The 24,425-nt window shown below is 34.7% G+C and overlaps 1 protein-coding gene across 2 annotated transcripts in view; it reads right to left on the reverse strand.

Moving 5' to 3' along the window:
* LOC115433143 (vasodilator-stimulated phosphoprotein-like) overlaps positions 1 to 22,164 on the reverse strand; it is a 37,306-nt gene extending 15,142 nt beyond the window's left edge. Inside the window, exons 1-4 of one of the 2 annotated variants that reach the window (XM_030154409.1) lie at positions 22,038 to 22,164; positions 5,611 to 5,782; positions 2,887 to 3,067; positions 984 to 1,032 (exon numbers count right to left, since the gene is read on the reverse strand). In XM_030154409.1, coding sequence (XP_030010269.1) covers positions 984 to 1,032; positions 2,887 to 3,067; positions 5,611 to 5,782; positions 22,038 to 22,042 — 407 coding nt within the window. In that variant the 5' untranslated portion in view covers positions 22,043 to 22,164. Of the gene's footprint in view, positions 1 to 983; positions 1,033 to 2,886; positions 3,068 to 5,610; positions 5,783 to 11,238; positions 11,439 to 22,037 lie in introns of those variants that run through there. The other variant, XM_030154408.1, reaches the window with a different exon arrangement.
* Between the last annotated feature and the right edge of the window lie 2,261 nt (positions 22,165 to 24,425).

Genomic DNA, 24,425 nt, shown 5'->3' on the forward strand with positions numbered 1-24,425 from the left:
CCTTCAGGTCTTAAAACAACACCAATTTATCATTACATATGTAGTCTATTAAGGATTGATTACCAACATGGATGTAATGTAATATCTGCCTATTTTGATGCTGAATAGAGACAGTCAGAAGATGATTTTGAGTCAGTTTGTTTCAGAGTTGTGGACTCCAGCCAAATCATACTGAGGCCAAACATCCTCTTTAGTCACTGATGTTGCATTAGATATTTTGCAACTTTGGGTGTCATGTCTCTGCAGAGCTGAGACTAAACCGACTCCCTCACTGAAAATAACATCTATATACACGAAGCTACAGTAATCTACAGGACAGTGTTATTGCATTTTAGTAACTGCTTTATTTGAAGATGCTTTCCCTTCATCCTCCTCATTCTCTTTCTCTTCATCACTAAAGGAAACAACTATTTATATTGGTTTGAGTAAAATGCACAAAGTAGCCAGATGGAAGTTTCATGGCTGCATCATATTGGCAAGAATTTAGTTTTTTTTTTTTTCCTAACCATTTTATTAGTGTCAGGAATCTTCATAGTCAGATGGATTATTACAAATAACTAAGAATTAATAGTTTTATTTATACATTTTGTCCCAAAAAGACCCCAATGAAAGCAGTCCGCTTTGAGGAAATTATTTTAACAATATTTGGATAAGACTGATTCTATATGAAGCCTCTAAATCCATGGTCAGAATACGCAGTTTCATAAAATTCTAGCACACACAGGTTTGTCTGTATTGTATTACTATATAAGTTGAGAATACGGTATTTTTCTTAACGTTAATGGTGAAAATCACAGTTAAAATCCGAGATCTTTACAATGTGGCTCATTCCCCAAGTCACAATGTACAGTTCATCTGTTGTAAAATGTATAAAATACAACCTAACCATGGTAATAAATAAATAAATAAATAAACAAAATTATGTCCATTGAGAATAAGTCAGTTTTTTTTTAGAATATTATTCTTATATTTGAAACAGGTACCGTCTCTGGTGTTCCAGCTCTTGTGCAGAGGGTCCGTTCTGAACTGGAACTGAACAGAAGACAAAAATTAATGTTCAATAGTTTTCCTGTTAAAATAGACCATTTTACACCAGTTTAGTTCAGGGGTCAGTTGGATCTGAAGTGGACCACACCAGTAATGTGCTAACATAATTTAAAACCTATAAATAAAGCCAACTCAAACCTTTCTCTTTGTTTTAGAATGGAAAAAGTAAAATTACATAATGAAAATGCTTACACCTACAAACTCTACCTGACTCTACTCTATCCTTTAAAAACAAATGAATAACATGAACAACCATGAATAACCTGACATTTCTTATGAAAAATTACTGCAATTTTAACAATATTACATCTCAGTTTATTATGTACACATGTACAGTACAACTTGCAGATCACAGTTGATCAACAAATGTGCAAAACATTTAATAACAGGCAGAACATTCTTAAAATTTTCATTTTTTTTTTAAAAAGACCTTTCAGGTCGTTCATATTTTTTGTGAAAGGATAGTATATAAATATAAATATAAACAATTTCATGTAATTTTACTTTTTTACACTAAAACAAAGACAAAAATGTGCAGTTTTGGTTCATATTACACAATCATAGTATTTTCCTGGTCCAACCCACTTGAGATCATATTGGTCTGTATGTGGCCCCTGAACTAAACACCTTTGACTGTTAATATGTGGGTGCAATTTTTGCAAATTCATCCCACAGGCCAGACTGGGCCCTTTGGTGGACCGCTGTTGGCCCTCCAGCCATGTGTTTGGCACCCCTGGTCTACACTAAAGACATCAAAGTTTTGGTGGTGTCACAAACCAGCAAAATAACGACTGCACATTATTCTGACATAATATAAAAGGTATAAAGAAATATAGTGGTGTGCAAAAATATTAGAACACTTGTCAAATCTTATGAAACTGGTGTTTTGTTTTGTTATTTCCAGAGCCTGAATTTCACTTTTTTGGCATTGCAAAAGGTAAAGGCAAAGGTACTGAGAATATTTCACCTACAAATTTATCAGTCCAGTCCTTTTTTAACATTTTACTCTAATATTTAGTGTGGACCCCCTTGTGTCGATGTATTTTCTGAGAGTTTCAACCCCAATGTCATTCCACGCTCTCAGAAGCTCATTCCAGAGAGTTTCCTTAGAGTTTCCTTAGACTGTTGCCAAGGGGGTCCACACTAAATATTAGAGTAAAATGTAAAAAAAAAAAAAAAAAAAAAAAGAAAAAAAAAAAGACTGGACTGATAAATTTGTATTTTTGTAACTGTGTTCTAATATTTTTGCACACCATCGTATCTTTCTTTTAATATATTTAAAAAGCATTTTAAGCGAAAACTGTTGCTGCTCTATGTTTAGTGTAACCCTATACGGTCTAATGAACCAAAACACAAAAAGGAAACATAACTAGACAGAGCTACTTCAAAAATAAACCTGACCCAAAACCCTGCATGGCTGATACACAAATATATGTAAACTCTTTATTTATGTGGATAAAGCTCCATGTCTGACTATTAAATTATCTGAGAATATTGGAATATGTTGACTACAATGGGACTCAGGAAAGGAAATGAAACATCATTAGATAGATAGGTAAATATTTTAAATTATGTTTGTAGTTATTTAGAATATTTTAATTTATTTAAGATTAAAATGTAAATTGTGTCTCTTATCACATGTTTAAGGACCCCGATTTATTAGCTGAGGACTACTTCTGAGGCGTCCTGTTACAATGTGTAAATGTTGTAAATGAATTGTCAATTTTAACTGTTTGTAAACATTTTGTAATAAAATTGACTGATTGAATACATGTTGGTGAAAGTGTAAACACTATGGGTTCTAGTTAACAGTGATGGGAGATGCTGCTTGGTGTTTACCTGGAGCTGGCGGTGCGTTCAGGGTCTCTAATGCGTGCATCATTGAGGAGGCAAAAAGGGCAGCGTCGTCCTTACTGCTAAAGTTCAGCCCCCACACCTGTTTGGGGTCACGCCACTGGTGGAAGTTTGGTGTGGCTTGGTTGTACTTCATTCCTTTTATGATGGGACAGTTAATCACCACCTAGAGAGAAAAGGAACTAAACAATCTGATAGGATCTAACATGACAAAACTGACAAAAAAAGAGGCACTAAATTGTTCAAAATGAGCTGGAGTTGTTTGCTCACATTTCTATCACCTTCTTCTGTTTTTTAATCTTGTTTTTATAAGAGACAAAACATTTTCCAGTCACATTAATCTGTTACATATTCCTCACAGTGTACACACACACACACACACACACACACATATATATATATATATATATATATATATATATATATATATATATATATATATATATATATATATAAAACCATTCTCCATCAAAACAAGGTTCAGTGATGCTAATACATTTCTGGTTGTCTCTGTCCCACTTTCTTAGGGATTAGAAGTGATTTTTTTTCCCCAAACATCCAGAGAGAGAACAGTATGGACATATCTATCTTTGTATAATATTCAATAGAAAAGAAAGATTATGACCGATATTAAAACAGAATGAAAATAAAAAGTAATAAAAAAGGACATATTAAATCGAATAGTCTCCTTTTATATCCCCAAGGTAACATTTATAATGTATTGTTTCACATAATTTTCCCATTTTTTCCAATGTTTGACAAATATTTCTAATTTCAGATTAGCAGTGAAGGTTATTTTTTCCTTTTTGTAAATGTCCCATGTTACTTGAACCCATTGCTGAACAACTGGCTCATCTTGTACCATCTATTTTTTTTTTGTTAGTGCTTTATTCCCTGCTGCCTAAAGAACATTCCAGAGATATTCCTCTATTTTCATAGCAGGTGTTTCGATCACCTTCTTAACATTATACAACCACAGGGGAGTGTTGAGGCTCATGCAACGTTCAAGTGAAATAAGGAAGTAAGGCGTCGACGTGAGGAGCAGGGCGTCTACGTTACAAACCAGCATTCACAGTCTGCTCAGTGAGTTCAGACATGAATCAGTGTCTACATGCACTGAAAGTCCATTCATTTTTATCTGTAGAGGAGCTGGTATCTATCAGAGGCCACATCTGGCAGAAAGCAGCGACTGAACCGAATTTGTACAGTTTCAGTCTTAGATTTGGGCATATGTTAACGTCTGCTGCTCTTTATTTTTGGATTTTTACAGTAGATGACAAACCTTAACTGGGTTTGAAGTCAGCTTTAAAAAGTATAACTGCTGGGATTTGCTATATTCTCTTGAGACCCAGTCATGCATTTTGTCCTCTGTAAGGGACACGAATTTCACAAAATCATTTATGAAAATAAAAGAAACTACAAAAATTTAAAAAGATTAAAAAAAAAAACAAAACTACTACTACTTACAGAAGAGGATTAGAGCCACTGGGGGAAAAAATGTAAAATTGAGATCGAATATATATATTTTTTTATCATTAGAATTCAGAGTTTTTTTTCTCAGAATAATAATAATAAATATATATATTGGACCTTAATTAATTAATTAATTAATTATTTATTTATTTATTTTTTCCCCCAGTGGCCCCAATTCTCTTCTGTAGATTTGTGGCATTTTTCTCAGAATAATAGTATATATATATATATGTGTGTGTGTGTGTGTGTGTGTGTGTGTATAGGACCTTTATTTATTTATTTACTTACTTACTTACTTACTTACTTACTTACTTACTTACTTACTTACTTATTTCCAGCAGCCCTAATCCTCTTTCATAGATTTCTGACTTTTTTCTCATAATAATAATAATAATAATAATAATAATAATAATAATAATAATAATAATAATAAATATTGGACCTTAATTTTTGTTTTCCCAGTAGCCCTAATCCTCTTCCGTAACTAATACTACTACTGCAAATAAAATAAAATAAGATCAAATGAAATAAAATTAAATTAAATTAAATTAAATACACAAAAAAAAGAATTAAAAAAAAAGAGTACAACTACAAATAAAATCAATCCACACTAAAAGTACATTTCATAAAAAATAAATATATAAAAATGTGTTGTGGCATGTTGTTTTCACCCAAGACAATTATTTAATGCAAAAAAGCAGAAACTTTTACTTTCCTGGGTCTCAAGAAGATAAAACTATGTAAATAGATTAAGTTTACCACCATTATGACACCATTTATATCTACTGTATTGTATAATTATCTTCCCAAAGGAAGATAAATGATCATTTAGTCCTCACCTGTTCTGATCATCTGATTTTATAATTAGATTATCTATAAGAACTTTAATCACTTTGCAAGGGCGTCACTACTAATCAGTCTAACATGACACTGACAATCAGTACGAGAAGGAAATATTTGCATATTTGTGAGATAATAAAGATTTTTATATATCTACATAAATATGATTCTAAACCTGCACATGTGTAGATATTTTTGTAAATGTGCCAGTGTGAACAGTTAACTAATTTTCAACTGATCAGGCATAATGGCATCTGTAAAAGTTACATGAAATGTATTAAAAACAGGATTAACACATTTCATCTGTTTTCTATCTTCATCCAGTGTCGGATCTTACAGACAGAACCATAAATGTAAATTCTAGTCTGTCAGTGTGTGTCCTGTTTGGGGGTGTACCTGCTGGTCGGCCTGCATCTTCCGTCCCACCACTCGGAAGGTGTTTGCCGTGGGGTTGTGGAAGATCTGCACTCGACTGAAGGCCGGAGCATCGGAACCTGCAGGAACCCAGCGCTTGTTTGTGTCATCGTACAGCATGACATTGGCCCTCACCTGGCAGATACTGGACTCACTGGTGGAAGACAAAGATGGAAAAGATTAATGCTTTACCAATATACGATAAAGACACTGTGGATGGATGTGGAATGGGAAAATATTCTCCCATAAATCAAAATTCTGGATTAAAATCTTGCTTAACAATAGGTTTGTAAATATTATCATAAAAATGCGGAAAAAGTATACAAATACAAAGTAGTAATATGGCCTCAGACCATGTTTTACTATCATATATGATGTGTTCTACTTCTGCTTTAATGTACAGGTTGGACTTTACTGTTAAACGTGAAAGGCTGAGCTTATTTTACTTACTTTAACCCATAAAGACACTTTTGTAGCAGTTCCTAAAAGAATTTTACTCTATTTAATCATTTCTTAAGTGATTTATCACCATTTATTGCAATATTATCCTCTGTAGTTTGCGTTTCTTCAATAAAAAACCGGTATTTTCCAATATTTAACCCTTCCACCTATGAATCATGAGAACCTTAATTGAAATTTTCTTTCCTGAGTGTTTTTATTGTTCTTTAGGCATGAAAAAAATAATGCGATTGAAATTGTTTTTTAAGAATCTATTTTTCATGGAGTTGCAAAAATGTCTACTCAGCTGGACACCATGGGTTTCATTTTTGAAGCAAAGATACACTGTATGAAAACTATGAAATAATTTCTTAAATGTTGTTAATCTGATGTTTTGTCACATTTTAACATACTCACTTTATGGAGATTATATGCAAAAGAAACCCCAAAAAAATGAATGTTAATGACAGTCTAACAACAATAACAACCGCCTGATTTACACTCAAACATGTTACTGTACATCAAGTTTATCAAGAACAGCAAAGTCACAGTAATGGTATAAATTGCAGTGTATGAGATGATGCATTAGCTTCCACTGTGTTGGCTGATATGGAACTAAAACAATAAAATCCTTGAAAATACAATAAGAGAACAGCTGTACAACAGCTGTCCACTGTAGTGACCACTATGCATGAAAGGGTTAATTTACTGATCATGTAGATGTTCATAAAAGCTCAAATTAAAGTTAGGGTTATTATAGCAAAAAGTGACTTTTTCACCAAAATGTATCATTAACTGAACATAAACCTAGTGTGTCCATCCACTGTCATTGATTCAACTCCATAGGTTTTACTGGTGAATCAATGTTGTCGAAGATGACAGTGTTTCCATGTTAACTGCGGATGAGTCATGTCTGATGACCATGAAAAGATGAATAATTGCATTTTACACCAATTATTTACAAGTACTGATAGGTTTAATGGATCAGAAGTTATTAAACATTTTATACTGGTAGATGATTTTGGTCGGTACTGGTTGTTTGGGTCTTTATGGGTTAAGTACAAGTGGCACTTTAATCTGCAACAATGCATTATAATTTTTATGTTTCGTGAAAACCACGCATTTATTACAATACATTTGCATCTAATCCAACTGATAATTAAAGAGTTAGTTTGTCATAAAATGTAAAAATGTTTTAAACTCAATCCAATGGTCATTTCCCTGGACAGGAAGAGGATGAAAAACTGAGAAGTGAGAAATAAGAAGTAGCACTGAAATACAAGTAAAAACATTACAGTAAGTTCTATAACTGACTGCGCTCGATTTAGCATCAGAGGATGAGGTAAAGCTGTTGAACCAAATGTTTGTGTGTTCCCAGAGGAAATGAAAATATAAAGTACAGGGATGACCTACTGTATGTGACCCTGTACTGGAACTGAATCTGAAAACATTTTAGGAACTGGCAAAACCATCACTGACCCATTCATATTTGGATCATACCAGCTCTTAACCCTATAACTCTGAATGTATCATATTTGATACATGAGTTTTGAAGCCCTCTACATGATCTGTATGTTTTTTTCTGTCTTGAAAAACCTGATGTATACAATTAAATACATGCAATACACAGATAATCCACCAGGGGGAGGAATTCCTTCACCAGAGGCCTTTCCAGTGACACTACAAGACTGTTATTAATGAGGAAGGAGGAAGAACTGTGACCATTTTGAAAAGGAATTAACAATTTGTTAGACATGTTTGTGTTATATTATGTTTTTGTTTGTTCAAAAATAATAATATTTGACCATTGAGACCCAGTGGATCAAATATGATACAAAATTGAAACTCATACAGAGAAGTTGATATTTGAAAAAAATGTTTTGGTTGTTCAGAAGGACCAATAAAGGCTCCAGTTTCAAAGAACTGGAATTTTCTGCCAATGATTTAATGGTTCAGGCTTTACAGGATTAAAACATAAAAGCTTTCACAAGTGACCATACATCAAAACTAATATTAATACTGGTGCATCACCTGAGTAAAACTCATGTAAAATCAATGTGGAGAGCAAAAACAAAAACAGCTACAATGACTTTTCTCAGATTAATGATTGCAGTTAGCTCAATATACTCTTCAGAATATTCTGTTTCTCAGCTCTTTGGATGCTTTTCCAAATTTTTGTACAGACATGAAAATTAACCCTTTATAGTTCACTCATAGAAATACTTGGAAATTCTATGGAGGACATCACAAGACTTCATTACTTTTGTGAAAATTGTTCAAAATTTGTCATTGTTATGTAGAAAATCAAGGTTAATGAAGTTACCATATTTGGTTCCTTACCCACAAGTGGCAAAAAAAAAAAAAAAAATCCAAGAAGTACATATAAAAAATACAAGAAAAACACATGTAAGGTGCTAGGAACATGTATTTTAAAACATTAGAACATGACTTTAAGAACATTAGACCCCCATGCATGCTGGTCCAGACCCCTGTCCACATCCAAATGAACCCTTTGAACATCATTCCTTACATTAGTACCATTACTTCATGGAACCAAACAAAGCAGGTACACTCACTGTTCATGCAGAGGTGGACCTAACAGACCCTGGAGACCACATTGGACCTCAGAGGTGGACCTTACAGACCCTGGAGACCACATTGGACCTGAGATTGTTGATTGTTTTCACTGTCTTGTAATGTATGTGGAAATTACCAAAAATGCTCACTTGTCCAATAAAGAGTTAAAAGGTCAAAGTGATGCTAAATGTTCTATTTATTTGAAGAATGTGAATGAAAGGACCTCCTGTCTTCACTACAGTGCACCTAAATCTTCCGCAAACGTCAATTAAACCCTGAAAACTATGAGTCTACGTTAAAAACGGCACTTTATCTGTGGTTGCATTTGGATAACACAGATTTTGTACGTAGTGTGGATCTTGTAAAAGTTTCCTTGGCCTGTTTAGTGCAGTGGTTTTGAACCTTTTATGGCACATGACACTATTTTAACATCACAAATTTTGGGCAACCCCAGAACAGAGACATTTTTTTTTGCTAAAATTAATTTGTTTTTGATCATGTAATAGTTTGCAATAACAATAACAAGTGTTCAGAGAACCTCCGCCAAGCACCCCGAACGGTGTGCACATGTGGATTGACTATTTCTTTTTAAATTAAACAGTTTCAAGGTTGTTCCATACAGCAGAAAAAGTTGAAGCTTGGTACCAGTCATGTGTATGTCAAATTATATTAAATTCCAATCAATATTTGTTGAGTTATAATGAAAAATGTGTTGTAAATGGGATTTTCAATGTTAAATTGAAATGTCCACAGAGTCCACATTCCACAGTGGATGTGGACAATTTTGTGCCAGGTACAAGATTTTGCTATAAGCTACGGGTGTATCAAATTGGAGGCTAATCGGAATTCTTTTGAATTTTTTATGAATTTTCGAAAATTGCTCAATGATGAGAGATAGGAAAATTTGAGATTTTGTGACCTTGCTGTGACCTTGAACTTTGGCCTACTTGGCCCAAATTTTAATGGGTTCGTCCCAGGGCCTAGGCCTATCTGTGGGTACAATTTGGTAAAGATGGTTGTAATAGTTTTCCCGTAAAGTTGCTAACAAACAAACAAACACACAAAGCAAAGTGATCACAATACCTCCTGGCAGAGGTAACAATAACAACCATGATGATAATTATAATGGTAACGATAACCAGAACAAGAACTGAGTAAACTGGGCAGAAGAGAAAGAAAAAAAAACAAAAAACAAAATTACAATATAATAAAAAATAAATAAAATAAATAATGACCTATTCAATGAAAAATTTAAGAAAAGAAAGCATGAACAGAATATCATAAACAACGACCACCCAAAAATGCTAAAAATTAATTTGTTTTTGATCATGTAATAGTTTGCAATAACAACAATAACAACCATGATGATAATTATAATGGTAACAACAACTAGAACAAGAACTGAGTAAAGTGAGCAGAAGAGAAAGAAAAAACAAACAAAATTACAATAAAATAAAATAAAATGAATAAGACCTATTAAAGGAAGAATATAAGAAAAGAAAACATGAACAGAATATCATAAATAATGACCGCCCAAAAATGCTAAAATTGATTTGTTTTTAATCATGTAATAGTTTGCTATACTATGTTGCAAATAAAGGTTAATTTTAGAGGACATTTAGTCTATATAATGTATATTATTATGGACGGAGGCAGAAAAGCCAGGTGTAGATTACTGCACAAAGGGAGAATTTTATTTTCCTTGGTCAGGATATGTACAGTCAGTCTGTGGAGAGAAATTTGTTTCTTTATTCATCAATCAAAAAGAATACATTTGCAAAAAAAATTGCAATCAAAAAAGAGATTTGAGAGCAAAAAACAATAAGTAGCAATGAAAAAAATGTCATTTTGCTTATTGCAAATTTATTCTTTTTGAGTGATGAATAAAGAAACAAATTTCTCTCCATAGGACGTTTTTCAAAATTTTTTATCAATTACTAGAAATTTCAGGCGACCCCATTTGAATTCCAGGCGACCCCACGCAGAGTTCCATCCCCAAGGTTGAAAAACACAGGTTTAGTGTAAATTAACAGAAAAACACAGAGAACACTTGTAATTTGGCCCATTCCTGCTGCCATAATGTGACTCTGTAAGCTGATCTAAACTACTGTTATAGTAATTCAAGACTTCTTGTTATTGCAGTTGACTCGAGGCTGTGGGAAATCTCTACTTCCTGCCCATAAGGTGTTTTTTTTTTTGCCTACTTCCTGAACTCAGCACACGGTTGCCAAATATGGACTACTTCAGTTCACCTGCTCATGACATCTACTAAATTCTTGCACAAAACAAGTCCATATAATGTATTGGAGGTTTCAATTTTATCGCTTATCTTTGAAGTCATACTGATGATGCAGAATTCACATTTCAGTTTAACGTGTGATAACGGTAACAACTCAACACCTGCTGCGAACTCCTGCAGGTGCCTACAGAAGTCAGGAAATGCATGTCTTGGCACATAAAAATGCAGAATTAAGAGTAAACACCAACCACTCCAATGCATTTTAGGCTATTCATACACTATCAACATGCTTTTTAAAAGGAAAAAGGCTGGTGCATGAGTGTTTAGACTGTTGTCGTTGCCAGAACATTACTCACCTCATATTCCGGTTTCACTTTTTTAACTTCCTTTCAAAAATCTGCTTCTTTTCCCTCAATTTCAGTAGCTTTTTGTCTCCGTCACATGTACATGTAATGCCTTTTAAACCAGCTTCATTGTCAGTCCTCTCTGTGCACCTCCATCGCTCGCTGTCATGACATTTGTTTAACACCAACCACTTGCACTTCTGCCTTTGTATTCTCATTTCCTAGACACGTTTTTTTTTTTTTTTTCTTCACTCTTCCTGTTCTCGTCTGTTTCACTCGCTCTTTTTAATTTTCTCTTCACACCTCTCCTTCTTCTGGTCTCCATGTGCCACAGCTTTGATTTCATTCTCAGTTTTTCTCATACTCTAACTGGTTTCAGTTTGTCGGGGGGGGGGCAGCTAAAGTAGTTTTTAGTACGACCAGTGCTTGGCTGTGTGTAATCTGTAACTGTCCTCTTGGCATTATTATTTAGACTTCTACAGATAAGGACATGGAAACACTGCTTCAACACTTGCAGAAAATGATCCGAAAAGCCAAATACATACACCTACTGATACTCATACTGACACTGTTCATACTCATACTGGCTCTTGAAGTTTTTAGCTCAATAGTTCTTACTGTTGCACTTCTTTCCATGTCTGGTTTGCTATTGTACAATTAGCCTATTTATTTATTTATTTATTTATTTATTTATTTATTTATTTATTCTTCTTACTTTTTTTCTCCTCTCTCATCTTCTTTCCTTCTTCTTCCTTCTTTTACTCAAAAATAGGACCAACGGCCCTGTAGCTTACTGGACAAATTAAAAGCTTTAGAAAATGTATCCAGATGCCATTTACTATCACCCTGTTATGTGTATTTATTATATTACAGAAATAGCCCATGCTTTTGTCATATTCCAATCAGATCTGTAAAAAATTCAAATTCCAACTTGATATCATTGATACTGATTTATTGGATCAATCCACTTCCTATCTCTTATAATGGGAAAATTTTTCAAAGTCGCACCAAATCCAGAATCAGATTCGGATCGAAATGATTTCAATACCTTGTGTTGACATCATCATACAGAAGCTGTATACCAAGTTTGAAGTCAATCAGAACTGGAGTTTGGGAGAAAAAGATGATTGAAAAATTTTCCCCATAAGAGCCCATGTTAAATATTCCGTAAGTTCCCAGATCCAGAAGAAGATCCTGATCAGCATGTGGACATTATGTTTTGGTCATCTCCCCATCAGGGCTAGACTGTAGAAATTTACACTGGATATCATTTATATTTACTGAGTTATTGCATCGATTCACTTCCTATCTCTTATAATGGGGAAATTTTTCAAAGTGGCACCAAATCCAGAAACAGATCCAGATCCAAATAATTTCACTAATTTTTGTTGACATCATCATAAAGAAGCTGTATACCAAGTTTGAAGTCAATCAGAATTGTAGTTTCAGAGAAGAAGACGATTGAAATTTTTGTAACGGATGACAGACGACGACAACGACGCCGGATGCTGCATGACGACAATAGCTTTCGGCCGGTAAGCTAAAAACTCAAAAAGTTATGGGCCGATTTTGATGAGATTTTCAGGAAGTGTTGATAGTGGCACAAGGAACAAATAAATACATTTTGAAGGTGATTGGGGACGGGGGACTGGGGGGACAGATTTTTTGTTTATTTGTCTCTACACTGGCTCCCTGTCTCTCAGAGAATAGACTTCAAAATTCTCTTACTAGCATATAAAGCACTGAATGGTTTAGGCCCAAAATATATCAGAGACCTTCTAGTCCAGTATGAACCATCCAGACCACTCAGGTCATCTGGTGCAGGTCTGCTCTGTGTTCCCACAGTCAGAACTAAACATGGAGAATCAGCGTTCAGTTTCTATGCTCCATATATCTGGAACAAACTACCAGAAAATATCAGGTCTGCTGAGAGTCTGAGTTCTTTTAAGTCAAGGTTAAAGACTCACCTGTTCACTGCTGCCTTTGACTAAAAGGCTTTTGTCTTTTTAAACTTTATATTCTCTTTGAAACTCTGCACTGCAACTCTTACTTTAATATGTGTGTGTTTTTATTTTTTATTTTATTCTATTTTATTTTTTTGATTTTATGTGTTTTATTACTTGCTGTTTTTAATCACCTTTTATATGTTTCTTTTATAATGTTTTAAATGTGTTTCTTTTTGTTTCTCTTATTTCAATGTCCCGTGTGAAGCACCTTGAATTGCCTTGTTGCTGAAATGTGCTATACAAATAAACTTCCCTTGCCTTGTCTGTCTGTTAGTAAGATAAGTCAAAAAGTTATGGACGGATTCTGATGAAATTTTCAGTAAATGTTGATACTGTTGAGACTGATGTGCCTTGGTGGAGGTCTGTGCTCTCCAAATGCTTTTCTAGTTGGAAATGCGAACAACAAAGGCAGAATAGATGTATTTCAAGTGAGTGATGCGTATCAAGAGAACCTACTTTAATGGAATACATAATTCTGAGATAAGTTTTAAGGTGGTCTCAGAATGAGTCACAGTTTTAAACTACTGGTCACATGACTGCACATTTAGAGGAGAAGAGATGTTGTCGCCAATAGTTCATCTGTGTGAGTAGACTAACGTTATGAAAGGCTAATGTTATAAAAGGCTAACATAATGAAAGGCTAACGGTGTGAAAGGCTAATGTTATGAAAGGCTAATGGTATGAAAGGCTAATGTTATCAAAGGCTAATGTCATGAAAGGCTAACAATATGAAAGGCTAACATTATGAAAGGTGAACAATATGAAAGGCTAACATTATGAAAGGCGAATAATATGAAAGGCTAACAGTATGAAAGGCGAACAATATGAAAGGCTAACATTATGAAAGGCTAACATTATGAAAGGCGAATAATATGAAAGGCTAACATTATGAAAGGCTAACAGTATGAAAGGCGAATAATATGAAAGGCTAACGTTATGAAAGGCTAACGTTATGCTGTGTTTGCATCATGTTGAATCCATTTCCATTCCTGCAGCTGCTTGTGTGTCCAGTAAAACCTACAAACTGCTCCTGATCAAGTCATGATAATTTTAAAATAGTGAGCAATTACTACTGATGGATTTTTGGGTAAACTAAATAGAGTAGTCTGACATGTCACCGTTTCTAAAACTGGGTGTTTTTCTGGACTACTTAAAAAAAAAAAAAAAAAAAAAAAAAGAAGCTAAATTTGAGAGTACACCCACTTCTCCAGGGTCCACTCCACTACTGGCTGTAACCTTTCAGCCGGAGCAAACTTTCCTATGTCTGTCATGTTTAACGGTTTTCTTCCAGTGTATTAGTACTTTGTAATCTAAGTGATGTTTTATTATGTTGGTCGTTTATCCAGGACAACAGATGGAAATTAGCTTCTCTGCTAAATCTGGTGCATGCATCTTGTTCTTTGCAACTAATGCCATTACAAACTGTCCTGTAACTGAATAAATAAATATGAATGCAAATACAAAACAAGCTGCTTATGTTTAAAATTGTAAAGATGAATATTGCTATCAAACTCTGACAGTGGTTTTCCATCATTAGCAGTAACTGTTAACTGTGTTGGACTGATGTTACATGTGCAGTATCTGGGTCAGCAGCAGAGAAGGGGTAGCTGGAACCACATCAAAAAGGTCTGAGTCATCCTTAAAAGAGGAAACTTCGATGGCTCTGGTACACTGTTGTTTTTTTTTTTCAGTAAACTCTAATGCAAAATCATTGATGTACGCTGATGTTTTTGGGCTACAGCTGTAAAAAAAAAAAAAAAAAAAAAAGTCCCTCATTGTGTCAAAGCACTGCTAACTAGCTTCTCCTCAGACACCACAATGGAAAAGTCACCTCATGAGCAGTGGTAGAAACAAAAAAAAGAACTATGACTATCATTTCCTCTGCTGCTAAGACAGTAAATGAGGAACAGTTTTTAGTATCATATGCAAATGTTTAGAATTTCAGTTGTTGTAAGTCACAGCATGAAAAACAGAGTTATTGACTGAGCTAACTTCAGGTTTCCTTATAGTTTAACCCTGTAAAGCCTGAACCATTAAATCACTGACAGAAAATTCCAGTTCTTTGAAAACGGAGCCTTTATTGGTCCTTCTGAACAACCAAAACATTTTTTTTTCAAATATCAATTTCTATGTATGAGTTTCAATTTTGTATCATATTTGATCCATCGGGTCTCAATGCTCAAATATTATTATTTTTGAACAAACAAAAACATAATATAACACAAACATGTCTAACAAATTGGTAATTCCTTTTCTAAATGGTCACAGTTCTTCCTCCTTCCTCATTAATGACAGTCTTGTAGTGTCACTGGAAAGGCCTCTGGTGAATGAATTCCTCCCCCTGGTGGATTTTCTGTCTATTGCACGTATCTAATTGTATACATCAGGTTTATCAACAATGAATGCCAGGAGCCACTTGTATGTTCCATTTTTATATGCAAACAAACAACACTAAATATTTCAATGGTATGTTCATCTGTTTTGTTCATCTATTTTGGCCAAATAAATATATAAATGTACAGATATTCGGTACAAAACTTCCCTCCTTTGCAGCTGTAACCATTTTACATTCACTAACTGGCACCTGGACAGCCAGTTTCTCCAAAAATATCATTAAGCCTCTTGTAAAACTACTTAACCCTGTAAAGCCTGAACCATTAAATCACTGACAGAAAATTCCAGTTCTTTGAAACTGGATCATTTATTGGTCCTTCCAAACAACCCTTTTTTTTTTTTTTTTCTTCAAATGTCAATTTCAGTTTCAATTTTGTATCATATTTGATCCATCGGGTCTCAGTGCTCAAACATTATTATTTTTGAACAAACAAAAACATAATATATATAAATATATATAAAGGTTAAAGTTTAAAGGTTGTAGGGTTAAAGGTGTTAGTATTATTTAGATAAGGCTATTGCATGATAGGTAACCCTCCATCTGTCTGTTTTCTCCATATATAACCCTCACAGATCTTGGATGTATGTTTCAGGTCATTGTCTTGTTGAAGTGTAATGTGGCAGGACTTACTGTATTTCATCCAAAATCGACAGAAAATAAGCTTTTTGTTCTAAAATCTGCACCTTTATATATTTGTCTGCTCAAAATAAATCTTCCTATTGTTCAATTACCTTGTTTGAAACATGCATGTGTCTCCTAAAATCTGTCAAAAACTGTTTCAATATTTTTCACAGGCACTGTCGGTCACACTGTGTTTTAAACTGCATTGTGGGTATTTACGACAGTGATGATGAATTTATCAGGAGTCTGAGGAAGAGTCTTGTGCTCAAAATATTGAACAACAAATACTATCAACCAATGGAAGCTGTTTGGTTTTCCACAGAGAGCCTGGTGTTAATGGATTTGACAGATCACTTAATGCATGCAGAATCATTGCACAGATGTGTCGCTTTGTTAAAACAAATGCCGTCTTCATGTCTGTGAAATAACACCTCTAACCTCACATGTAAAATTACTCGTAAACCCGTGTACAAATATATCTGCAGCATGTAAAAGGTGTTGAGACGCCGGAAAAAAGCACTCACTGCTGTTGGTTTTAAACACAAACCACTATGTGTGTGCATTTAACCTGTAGCCTCAGGGGTCTATGTATGTGACGCTGACACCTCGTCTATGGTATTGTGATAAAAAAAGGACTTGTGACCTTTAAGTATAGTTTATTTCCTCTCAGATCTCACAGTGTGTCTTTGTCCTCATGTCTCAGGTTGAAACTAACAGCATCAGTGTCACATCAAGTCATGCATGTCTATATGTTTTAGCACTAATTCATTATTATTTGTTTGTTTCTTCACACAAAATCAGCCCTTAATAACCTCAAAAAAATTTTTTTTAATGTTTTATTAAAATTTTTTAAATCACTCTTACAGTGCAGTAACAATAGAAACGATACACACTATACAACAAGGGGGGGTGATGTTCCTTATGCACTCGACTACTTTTCCGTATCAGATCTTATATCAAGAATTAGTATCCTTGAATATGGTCCATTTCTCCCATCTTCGCTTAAAAGTTTCCACCTTAATCCTCAGATGAAATGTTAATTTTTCCATGGTATATATTTCCTCTGTAATGTCCAGCCATTGCTGTGGTCGTAGAGGGTCACTTTTTAACCAGTTCCTTATGACTACCTTTTTGCAGGCAAGAATTTAAATTTTAAATACGTAAGCGTCTTCTCTTTTAATTCCATCATCAGATATTAGACCCAGGGCGACAGTCTGGGTATTCATTGGAATTTTTTAATTTAAAATGACCTCCACTGTCTGAACAACACAGTTCCAAAACATTTGCATTTTTATACATGTCCAAAAGATATGTGAGTGGTTGGCGTTTATGTGACCAATAATAACCTCCACTTTTAATTAAAGGTAATAATTAAAATTTGTATACTTTTTTACTCTTAACTCATCCTTCCAAATGAGTGTCTGAAAGAAGCTAATGTTGAAGTTATTTAGGATTTCTAATAAAGAGAATGATTATTTTGAGAATATATACTGTTGCCCATAATGTTGGAATAATTTTGTTTTCAGACAGTTTCCTCTTTTTATTTTAATTTATACACATAATAATAATCACCTCTGACCAGGTGCAATGATCACATACTGAGTCCAAGTTGCACTTATACATATATATATATCTATATATATATATATATATATATATATATATATATATATATATATATATATATATATATATATATATATATATATATATATATATATATATATATACACACACACACACACACACACACTATATTGCCAAAAGTATTTGCTCACCTGCCTTGACTTGCATATGAATTTCAGTGCCATCCCATTCCTAGTCCATTGGGTTCAATATGACGTGGGTCCACCCTTTGCAGCTATAACAGCTTCAACTCTTCTGGGAAGGCTGTCCACAAGGTTTAGGAGTGTGTTCATGGGAATTTTGGACCATTCTTCCAGAAGCACATTTGTGAGGTCACACACTGATGTTGGACAGAAGGCCTGGCTCTCAGTCTCCGCTCTAATTCATCCCAAAGGTGTTCTATGGGGTTGAGGTCAGGACTGTGTGCAGGCCAGTCCAGTTCATCCACACCAGACTCTGTCATCCATGTCTTTATGGACCTTGCTTTGTGCACTGGTGCACAGTCATGTTGGAAGAGGAAGGGGCCAGCTCCAAACTGTTCCCACAAAGTTGGGAGCATGGAATTGTCCAAAATGTCTTGGTCTGCTGAAGCATTCACAGTTCCTTTCACTGGAACTAAGGGGCCAAGCCCAGCTCCTGAAAAACAACCCCACACCATAATCCCCCCTCCACCAAACTTTACACTTGGCACAATGCGGTCCCACAAGTATCGTTCTCCTGGCAACCGCCAAACCCAGACCCGTCCATCAGATTGCCAGATGGAGAAGTGTGATTGGTCACTCCAGAGAAGGCGCCTCCACTGCTCTAGAGTCCAGTGGCGACGTGCTTTACACCACTGCATCTGGCGCTTTGCATTGCACTTGGTGATGTATGGCTTCGATGCAGCTTCATGGAAACCCATTCCATGAAGCTCTCTGCGCACCGTTCTTGAGCTAATCTGAAGGCCTCATGAAGTTTGGAGGTCTGTAGCGATTGACTGCAGAAAGTTGGCGATCTCTTCACACTATGCGCCTCAGCATCCACTGACCCCGCTCCGTCAGTTTACGTGGCCTACCACTTCGTGGCTGAGTTGCTGTCGTTCCCAAACACTTCCACTTTCTTATAATCCAGCTGACAGTTGACTGTGGAATATTTAGGAGCGAGGAAATTTCACGACTGGATTTGTTGCACAGGTGGCATCCTATCACAGTTCCACGCTGGAATTCACTGAGCTCCTGAGAGCGACCCATTGTTTCACAGCAGTCTAAGTTTAAAAGCAGTCTGCATGCCTAGGTGCTTGATTTTATACACCTGTGGCCATGGAAGTGATTGGAACACCTGATTCTGATTGGATGGATGGGTGAGCCAATACTTTTGGCAATATAGTATATATATATATATATATATATATATATATATATATATATATATATATATATATATATATATATATATATATATATATATATGTATATATATATCAAGAATAAATCACATTGTCACAATCAATTCATGAAAAGAGGTAAAAATATTTTATTCCAACTTCATGGGTAGTAGTGTAATTTAACCCCTAAAGACCCAGTGTTACTTTTGTGTGAGTTCTCAAATGATTTTTTTTTTCTCTCTATTTAAACTTTCTTAAGTGATTTATCACAATTTATTATAATATTATCCTCTGAATTTAGCATTTTTCACCGTAAATCATGTATTTTGCTATATTTAACTTCTTATATTCAGTTTAGTTGTTCATGAAAACTCAGTAAATTCAAAGGGTGTTATATCAAAGAAGAGAAAACTGAACATAAACCCAATGTCTCCATCCTCTGTCATTGATCCAACTCCATGGGTTTTACTGGTGAAACAATGTTGTAGAAGATGACGGGGTTTCCATGGTAACTATGGAGCCTCTGAACATCCAAATGGGTCATATCTTATGGCCATGAAAAGATGATAAACCTTATTTTACACCAATTATTTACATGTATTGATAGAATTAGTGGATCAACAGGTATTAAACCCTTTAGATCAGTAGATACTTTTGGTCGCCAGTGGTTGTTTGGGTCTTCATGGGTTAATACATTTACAAATAGCAAATAAGTTCTCAGATCCATTTGTAAAGTAAAATTAAAACTGCAGAAAAAACGGTGCAGAAAAAAAAGTTCAAAATGTAAAAGATTTTTATATTTATGTTATGAGAAGTTTTTTGAAACGAAGTGAGTATTAAATTAAAAGTTGTCTTTTTTTCTTTTTTCTTTTTTTTTTTTTTAACCTGCCTAACCCTAACCCTGCCAACTACAGATGGATGTTTTTGTTGTTTCTTCCTCTAAATCTCCTATACTCACTTCATGTTTACAGTAACAACACATGGCAGCAGGTGAAACATTAAAAATGAAAGAAAGAAAGAAAGAAAGAAAGAAAGAAAGAAAGAAAGAAAGAAAGAAAGAAAGAAAGAAAGAAAGAAAGAAAGAAAGAAAGAAAGAAAAGCCTGAATACATCATACACAGAAATGGCTTTGCCTCTAAAGTTGCGATAAACCTCTCGTCAGCATTTTTAACCCATAAAGACTCAAACAGCCACAACGACCATAAGTATCTACTGATTTAAACGATTTAATAACTTCTGATCCACTAATCCTATAAATACATGTCAATAATTGGTGTAAAGTCTTTTCACGGTCATCAGATATGACCCATTTGGATGTTCGGTGGCTCCGTAGTTACCGTGGAAACACCGTCATCTTGTACAGCATTGATTCACCAGTAAAACCCATGGAGTTGGATCAATGACAGTGGATGGAGATGCTTGTTTTTATGTTTAGTCAATGATATTTTTGCTGAAAAAGTAACTTTTTCCCCCAAAAATTTCTGATTTGATATAATAACCTTTGGATTTACTCTGAGCTTTAATAAACATCTACATGATCAGTGAATTAAATACAGGAAAATACATGATTTATACTGGAAAAACTTCCAATAAAGAGGATAATATTACAATAAATGGTGACAAATGATTCACCAGTAAAAACCATGGAGTTGGATCATTGACAGTGGATGGACACACTGGGTTTATGATCAGTTAGTGTTATATTTCACTGAAAAAGTCACTTTTTCTCTTTTTTTGATATAATAACGTTCAACTTTAATCTGAGCTTTTATGATCATTTACATGATCAGTGAATTAAATCAAGCAAAATACATAATTTTCACTGAAAAAATACAGAGGGTTATGTTATAATGAACTGTGATAAATCACTTAAGAAAAGTTAAATATAGAGGGAAAAATATTTTGGAACTGCCACAAAAGTAAAAGTGGGTCTTTATGGGTTAAAGTACTGTGTATAACCATTTAGATGTGTCGAAACTGTAAGAAGATATATATGAGAGTGTTCAGAGATTAAATTGATATTGATCCAGCTCAAAAATGACAGAGTGGAGCATTACTATGAGTCTAAAGTGTAATATAATCAGAGGAGTTGTAATTATATCCTTATACACAATAGAAATTAGAGACAAAAATAATCACCAGTGGTCAGCACCTGCCCTGTTAATCAGTTTATGTTTCATTCTCTGTACTAATTTCTACAAATGATCATTAACTGCATCTGTGCATGCTTTGGAAAAATGAGCCTGCTGCTGCTGATGTCATCCCATCATCAATAGGGTGACTGAATCTGACTCCCCTCCAGAGGGTGAGGGGGCATGAGTCAACCAGAAGGCTGGACGTTACACTCACATGTAAACCTTTGTCTCGCAGAAATCTATCACCGTAAATGGAAGTGAAGGTACATATAGGTGCAACACTAACACAGAAAAAAACATTCTTCCTCAAAACACATAAGAGGAACTGAAACTGAGCTGTCATTTCAAAACCTTTGATATCATGTTACTGTTTCATGGTGTTTGCAGAAGATAAATAAGAGTAAATATTTGCAAAAAGTCTTTATGATCAGTGAAGCTGACCTCATATTATCAGTAAAATGAAAACAGTGCATTCTGGAAAAAGGAACTTAAAATACATTCACCGTGTGATAGTTATACTTCCCCCTGTCACATACTTGTGATGTCCTTAAAGTAAAAAAAAAATAAAAAAAAATATATAAGTAATTAAACCAGTGAATGTTTTTTTTTTTTTTTTTAAAGACAGAATTGCATTTTCATTACCAAACACAAACCAAACTTTCTTACCTCATTATTAGATGTTCCAAAATCTCTTCTGTCTGATAAAACTGTACAAGTGTGTTTTGGAAAAAAAAAGACAAATCATTGATGATGAGATGATCCTCACTTAGCCAATCAGATCTGACATCCTGTGTTCAATTTCTCAGAGTGGAACTGAGGACAGACGCTCAGTTTCTCAAGGGCAGGAGACTAGACTTGTAAGGGTGTGGCTTCTTTCACTCTGCATTTACAGTTATTCAGTTAACACTGCATGAAAAAACAGATTATTGGCCCCAGAAACACCCGCTAATTTCAGTGAGTTTATAGAGAAGTTCAGCTATGCTGGAAATGGAGCATCAGAGGTGGGGGATATGGAGGGGTGGGGTGGGGGGTTAACACCTCACAGCAGAGGTGTGAATGGCCCTTGGATTTTTTTTTTTTTTTTTCAGTCCATTGGATGTTACCACAGACATTTCAGAGGACAGCTCACATGTGATTGGAAAGTATTGGTCATCTGTGCGGCATTATAATATGCCCCACCCATTAAAAAAAAAAATTGTTTTTATTATTCAGGTTTTTATTTATTTATTTATTTATTTTTGCAGGCTTATAATTCACATACTGAAAACATTACCACCAATATCGACTGAGAAAGAACACAACTGCCAAGACCATGTTAAAAAATAAAGACAAGCTTTAATAAAATGCAGAATGTAAAAAGCGCACTTACATATTTAAGAAAACAGTGCCAACACTTTCAAATTAAAACAAACTTTTAGAATAAGTAAAAAGTACAACATTCTCAAATTAAAACTTAGAATTTAAAAAGTAAGTAAAAGTCAGATAAGTGTTGGTGCCAGCTTCTCTGAGGGTGGTCCAGTCCAGTCTTCTGTGGTGGGTAGAACATATGTTGGGTTCTGCTGTAGTGTCTGTTGGTTAGAGAGCTCCAGACTTTAGAAGGATGGAAGCCTTACAATCAACCCAGATGTCCCATCAGCGGTGCCATCTTCTTCATCAGATGTCATATCAATTTTGACCCCCCCCCCCTCCAAAAATCTCCTCCTTGTTGGCCAGTTCACCCCTCTTTTGCCTCCAGTTGCTGTAAAGACAGAAGTACCATCAGTGCTGCACTGTGAGGTTAACAGAGTAGCAGAGTGGTGTTTGTGACAGATTAAGATTAAATACACATTCTTATAAATCTTACCGTCTTTATTCTCTGCTGCGGGCTGAAATTTTCATGGCTACAGCCTGGACTGCAAGATCTGGTTGGCTGTATGTGTAGTTCCATCGGACTGTTTCATTATGTCTTACAGGCCGCTGGAATTAAAATATACAAGTTAGGAAGAGTAAAAAAACAGATGTTTTTTAATAAGTGCTATGGTTGCAGACACAGATATCCCACAGTTGTCTTTCTTGTGCTTTAGGATCTTGGCCAGAGGATGTTTGTGATCATCGGGTGCACCTGCCCTGTTTCTCTTCACCGGGCTGTAATTAGTCAGGTAGTCTTTAAAGGTGGGGTATGAGATCTTAGAAAAACGGTTCGAGCAAGCTACATTTTGAAAATACTCAATTAAATAAAGACCAGCATGTCTTTATTACACATACAAATGAACTTTATTTTTTATTAAGAGGGGGAAAAAAAAGAACAAGTAATTCTCAGTCAACTTTTAGAACCCCTTGAAAAGGCCTTTCTTGGTTTTGGAATTTAGTTTTGGGGGGAAACATAGCATGACAAATTATAATATGTTAATACACATAATTATGATCATAATAATTATTGCTATTAAATAACACGACAACATAACACAACAAATCATAGTACATTAATACACATAATAATGATAGTAATAATTATTGCTGTTAAATAAAGACCAGCATGTCTACACATACAGATGAACTTTATTATTTATTAACTTTATGGATTTCCAAACTACTGTTTCTTCTATTCTGCAATAGATAAGTAGTAGTTGCAATAGTTTCATCATATTCTGCAGGTAAACAACTGCATCAGAAAAAATGCAATGAAATTACTTTGTACAGTACTATATTTTAAAATCACGTAATGCTTCCATTCAACCAGTAGAGGTCCTCATCTGGAAAAAGTTGTGATGATTTTAGTTCTGATTATTTCAAAGATGAGGATACAGAACCGTAAACAGTCAGAATGAGCAGCTTCACAGCGCCCTCTGCTGGCTGAGGATATTCACTATACATTTTGTTTTCTGTTCTGAACTGCAAACTCTAACCTCCTTAGACCCAGCTATGGGTTTTCTGTTTCACAGCTTTATACAAAACAAAACAAAGAAAAAAAACAAAAACAAAAAAACAAAAAAAAAACTGTCCAACGCAAAGGACATTACATAAAAATAAAAAATGCATCTGAAAAAACTGTTGTATCATGATGTTTCCAATATA

Source organism: Sphaeramia orbicularis, chromosome 14 (genome assembly GCF_902148855.1).
Source record: "Sphaeramia orbicularis chromosome 14, fSphaOr1.1, whole genome shotgun sequence".
Taxonomy (NCBI): domain Eukaryota; kingdom Metazoa; phylum Chordata; class Actinopteri; order Kurtiformes; family Apogonidae; genus Sphaeramia; species Sphaeramia orbicularis.